The sequence below is a fragment of the Homarus americanus genome, unplaced genomic scaffold (assembly GCF_018991925.1).
Source record: "Homarus americanus isolate GMGI-L3 unplaced genomic scaffold, GMGI_Hamer_2.0 scaffold32583, whole genome shotgun sequence".
Classification (NCBI taxonomy): domain Eukaryota; kingdom Metazoa; phylum Arthropoda; class Malacostraca; order Decapoda; family Nephropidae; genus Homarus; species Homarus americanus.
Genome location: NW_024713129.1, coordinates 10,017,541 through 10,023,540, shown reverse-complemented (window position 1 = coordinate 10,023,540; position 6,000 = coordinate 10,017,541). Strand labels below are relative to the sequence as shown.

Genomic DNA, 6,000 nt, shown 5'->3' with positions numbered 1-6,000 from the left:
CCTACATGCCATTGTTATTCCTTTACTGTACTGTACAGTAAACCATTGTTATTCACAAGGGTCATATTCCAAGGAATGGCACGAATAGCCAAAACTGCAAACAGCAACTTATTCTGTACTACTACCATAGTGCACTACTGTATGAGAAACTTAAGTCACCCATACTACTTTCATTCGTATGTGGTCAGCTGATGTGGCCTCCCCAGTCAGCTTCAAATTATGAAGAGAGAATCTTTTTTCATAATTCTCGAACCACCCTTTACTGGCAATAAAAGTTTGTTCAGTAGCCGCATTAACCCCTTCACCAGCCTTCTCACAAATCACGTTGTTATTGATTGGCATGTTTTTGTGGTGCTGGTCCTTAATCCAAATGTTCAAAGGTCATGCCTTCTTTTAACTTATCTAATATTTGAACTTTCTTGGTAATGGTCATCACTGACTTTTGCCTTTTATGTTTCACTGCTCAAGTATCACTAGTACTGGGCAGTCTTTTAGGGGTTATTTTGCACAAAACACACAAAAGTTTTGTGCACAACATAAGAAATGCTGCAGCACAGAATATGCTGTGAACATGTAGGGTTGACTCAGTGTTCCCACAGAGGCTCGTGAGCTAGCCTCCATCTGCTTACCATGAATATTCGAAACCACAAATGATAAACCCAAGAATAACAAGGATTTACTGTACAAAATGTAAAATACACTAACATAATTAAAGGTATCTCAAATCACATTTATTTCTCAAACCTTTTCCCCCAAATGTTCTGTACAATTGCTCCAGCTGCTTCTGAATATCTAAAGTATATTGCTTTATTTTTAAGTTTGTTTAAATATTTAGAAAAATACTTTGTGCAAATAATAAACACTTTCATAATCCAGGCAGAATTATATACTATGGGAAAAAATACTGGAATATTATATAGCATTTCAAAATATTTTGATTAGTAGATACAAGATGTGAAGAATGGGGATAATTTAATTTGACTAAATGGGAAAAGAAGGAAGTCATTACCTTACAGCTGCTATCATTGAAGCATATCCACTTTCCCTGTGGGTTTTTGGCATAGCACACATAATGGCCTCCTTCCATGATTCCTGTATGACACTGTGACAAAGAAATACACAACTCATAATTAATTACACAAAGAAAGGACAGTAATTGTACTCTAGCCTTTCACAGTTCATGAGGAAGGCAACTTCCCACTTTACTAACAGGCGAGTATTATTATATACCCCTGTAGTACATAAACACTAATATCCCAACACGAGAGAAGTCACTTCTGAATGAAAAACTATACAAAATTTTAAAAATATTTGGAGCTTATATGAGTCATTTGAGACAAACCTTCCCCATTTCAAATAATCAAACCACAAACGGGCATGGAGGGAAGGAAGGAGGCAGATTTTTCCATTGCTAAAATACTGAAGTAAATTTTGGTATGTGGCTAAAGTTTGCCAAATCTATATGACTGTCCCAAAATGCGTCAGGTTAGGTAACACGAGCATCCTGGGAAGCACGCACAGCTCTCTGACAAAGCCGGCGCTTCCTTTGTGTACATACCATTGATGCAATCTCTTCTACTCTTTTACTTTTTGTTACCAATGACTCAAAAAACCCAAGAGCCACCCTATACATCATGGACAAATTCCACATACGGTAAGCTTCAGTACAATATACAGTACAGTATATCAAGATATTGTGTCATTAGGATTTTGACCATTTCATTCAAGGTGTTTATCTCTGATCTTGTACTAAAGTATTCTCTTCAGAGGCAAGACCACTGGGAGGAGGCATAGCTTCTCCTATTGTGTCCATTGCTTCCTTATCTCTATGAAAGGAGGTACTGTACTCCTTTCATAGAGAGAAGGGAGCAATGGACACAATAGTGGCTGAGGCTGATCATCAGTTAGACATACAGAATTGTACTGTAATATGCAAAATGCTTTTTTCCCCTTCAATACTGTAAATATTTATATATGTAATGTTCTTCAATTACTTCTGTGTGTGAGTGTGTGTGTGTGTGTGTGTGAGGCAAAATTTTAAAATATTATTATGTTCTCCATTATGATTTATGTTGGACAATGTGTCTTCATCTGGAGCTATGTAGAGATGATCTTTTCATAAAATTCATTATATTTTCAATCTTCATAATTTTGAATTTGCATTCACACAGTAAACTCTCACTCACTTGGACCCCTGTGATTCTCAAACAGGGTCAGCCTCAGACATTTTACCATCCATCTCAGATAATATCCAAAACGGATGGGAGAGCTTGGAAAATTGCCCAGATTAGGAACTGTGAGTTGAAGTGGATGTGTAGTGGATATGATGTGTACAGGGTATGTGTAGTGAAGATTATATGGGTGTGTAGTGGAAAAAAAGTGGATCTGTCATGGATATGAAGTGGATGTTTAGTGGAGATGATGTGGATCTGTGGATATGTAATCAAGGTCAAATAAGTCGCAGTCCTCATCAGTCTCATTGTAACTGTGCATCATCATAACTTTGAGGTTAGTTTTATTTCCTGATCATCTAATGATTTTTTTTAAAAAACAATTATTTCTAGATGTTTACCTAATTACTTTCTCTTATTTACATTATAAAGTAATTCACAACTAGTACAGTACTGTACAGAAATACCTTGTTATTTGCAACCCCGCTTATCCCCAATCGACATTTTAGCAGTCCAATTTGATATTTGCAAAGCATACCCCACTTATTCCCAAAGAAAAATTACGGTATCCTACGGTACTATTTTAAACCATGTGAGCTAGCCGCAGCTCTCATGCACGCACACTCACTCACAGTGTTCGTTTATATTGTTTTTACAGTACTATTGTAGATATTTTAGTGCATTATAAGGAGTGTACCTGTATATACAAAATATGTTGCTATTAAATAACAAAATATAAAGAGCATGTGTGAACTTGGCATGTCCCCAAGTTAGACTATCCCTGTAGCTACATCCCCCTAACTCTCCCCCTGTGTTATTATTATTTTTTCAACTTGTATTTTTAGATAGATATACGTATTTTTTTATTTATTTTTTTTTACTTTGTTACATGCAAACACAATCTTTTATACAGAATTTGCTCCCTCTCCACAAACCCCCCCACAGAATTTGCTCCCTCTCCACAAACCCCCCCACAGAATTTGCTCCCTCTCCACAAACCCCAGAATTTGTTCTCCACAAAAAAAAAGAAAAGAAAAAGATTATCATAAGGAGAAAACAAAAAAGAAAACATTTCTTATGTCAGCATGAGTTAGTGTGGGCAGGGGGAGGGGAGTGGGAGTGGGTGCAGTGTACTGGCTTAGCTGTGAGCTGCGTTATACTGTAGTTATTTTCGGGATGATACCTGTACAGTATATGTAATTTTCTTCAACGTTTTTTTAATGTTACATGCACACACCGTCATTCCTACAGTGTGTGCAAAAAACAAAACAAATATTATCATAGGGTGAAAAACACGAAGAGAAAAAACATTTCTTACGTGCTTGGGAGATAGAGCACAAATCGTGGCAGGAGGAGGAGGAAGAGCAGCAACACTATGGATCCAGTCTCTCGTGTCCGGCATGTAGTGAAACTATTGCCAATTGGCAGTGTGGTATTTTTTTTTTTTAGTAGTAAAAATTTTATTTATTCCTCACATTTACTGGTACTGTACTACAGTAAACACGCACCCTGGTTCCTAATAACCTCGGATAATGAGAAGTGGGTATAAAAAATATGTGGTGAAAGTTGTCAGCTGGGAATGCATCCTCTACTATTTACCTTAATTCTTATGAGGAAAATTACCCCGATATTTGTAATTACTTTTAGGAACGCATCCCTTGTGATAATCTGAGTGCTGTAGTCCTGTAATATGTTTACTGTACACAATGCATTGTCATCCATCTACAATATCTCGACAGTAACTGAGTCAGAACACTTGATAGAGCTGCATTATCCACGTGATCACCACACAAAACAACTGCTCGTGCTGACATTCTTTACAAACGAAGTGACCACCCGTGCTGACATTCTTTACAGATGAAGTGACCACTCGTGCTGACATTTTTCGTAGACAAAGTGACTGATTGTGCTGAAATTTTTTGTTTTGTATTTATCTATTAGAACTTTAACTACTTATTTAATGAAATATAGTATTAGCAATATTTAATGCTTCTGCAAGAAATGAAATATTAGAGACATTTCATGTTTTTCACTAAAGGCGATGAGGATACGCTCCAGTACTGTGGGTACCATGTTAGACAAACGGTCAGTGAGAAATAGAATAATATAATAAACACCACAGTTTCTCACTTCAACACTAATTCCATCATTTCAAAACTTTTTAACAAATAACTGTATATGTTTACTATACATGACGTATTATTGTCCATCCACGTGATATGGCCGCTGTGAATATATATCCAGAAAAATTTTCTATAAAAATTGGGCAGTTAGATTATATCTATGTACAGTATTGTTCTCTATATTGAAATCTCTCAGGGCACTTGACACAGACATTTCCTTCCATCTCAGACTATTGCCCTTAGATTCTCAAACCTAGTTGGGACCTCAGCCTACTCAGATAATAATCGGCCTTCTTGGATGTCCTTCCCCCCCCCAGTTAGTCTGAGTTGACGAGGGTTAACTGTACTGTATTTACTTACATTACTTTAGTAATAATAATAATAATAATAATAATTAAAAACAAATACTTACTGCAATAGCATACAAGCTATATTTGAGGTCTAGTGGGTCATATCCTTCTTCTAAACGGTGCTGATGGAAGTCTTGGAGTGTGTCCCCATACAAAACTGAACCATTTCTTATACGTCTTTTATTCCCTGCCTCACCACTACTAAGAGACCCATCACGGGGGGTGCCTGAGCATGGACTGAAGACAAACAAATTAAAATTATGCAAATGGAATGACATACAGTATGCAAATTCAATTTAATGTTTTCCAGTTTAAGAGGAAGAGTATATCATTATCCTTAACTATATAAGACTGTGCAAAAATAGTCTTTAACCAATTTGATTAGACAGTTGAGTTGTTTACCTGGTTGTGCTGCTTGTTATGCTGCCGTTAACAGATCCGTTCATTGATGGTTTTCCATTTTTCACTATCAATTCATCATCAAAGTTGCCCTTAATGTGTTCAATGATCTGCAAATACAGTAAAGGAAATCAACACTTACTTAACGAAACATTAAATAGCAATATTAACAATATAAAACCATTTTGTAATCTTTGATCAGATACTTACTACAAGTACTGTATTCTTAACAAAATACAGCAAATATTCTCACCTTATTTTCTGGCACAACTTCTAAGAAGATATTATCTTTATCTTGAAGATTAGCCAAATACACTGCTGGGTCAACTCCCTCTAGCTCTGCTCTATGGAGATGGATTGTTTGTCGGGGAACAGAAGCCAGGTACTCAGTGGGATCAAATTCTCTCAATGGGAAATTCACAATTTTCTGGCTTTTAATCCACTTGTTACCCACAAACTGGAATCTCTTCAGGTGAACAATCTATTGTTTGGAAAAAGTATAGGAGATAATATCTACAAACAAGGATCATAATATTTTTAGTGTCAATGCATAAGTATTTCTAAATCCATATACAATACAGTATTATCTTTACTACTTTCCCACTTCAAGTGAAGTGAACTGTGAGATAAGGAAACCCCAAGGAAAGGAGAGAAATGGTAGTGAATATAACAAAACAAACAGGAATACAATGATCATACCCTCAACATTACTAGACAGTATGCAAAGTGTGTAAAGTACAGGTATATTGCTATTTATTGACTGCCTTTTTTTTTTCTTTATTTCCCCTGCACTGTACACAATGCATATAGCCAAGGTAGGGGTGAAGAGCATAGCCCCCATTTTCCTTGAGGGATCCAAGCAGAGAGAAAACCTCTCCCAAGGAGTTAGCTAACTAACAACTAAGGCTTAGGGCACAGCTACATACAGACCCCACTCACGGGCATACATTAAAGAGC

General features: G+C 36.5%; 1 protein-coding gene across 6 annotated transcripts in view; it reads right to left on the bottom strand.

Moving 5' to 3' along the window:
• Positions 1–6,000, bottom strand: part of LOC121866629 (ubiquitin carboxyl-terminal hydrolase 32-like) — a 67,633-nt gene that overhangs the window by 995 nt on the left and 60,638 nt on the right. For all 6 annotated transcript variants that reach the window (XM_042366365.1, XM_042366366.1, XM_042366380.1 and 3 more), the window contains 4 exons: positions 5,297–5,524; positions 5,047–5,153; positions 4,707–4,881; positions 1,010–1,102 (listed from right to left, as the gene is read on the bottom strand). In XM_042366365.1, the coding sequence (XP_042222299.1) occupies positions 1,010–1,102; positions 4,707–4,881; positions 5,047–5,153; positions 5,297–5,524 (603 nt within the window). The remainder of the gene's footprint in view (positions 1–1,009; positions 1,103–4,706; positions 4,882–5,046; positions 5,154–5,296; positions 5,525–6,000) is intronic.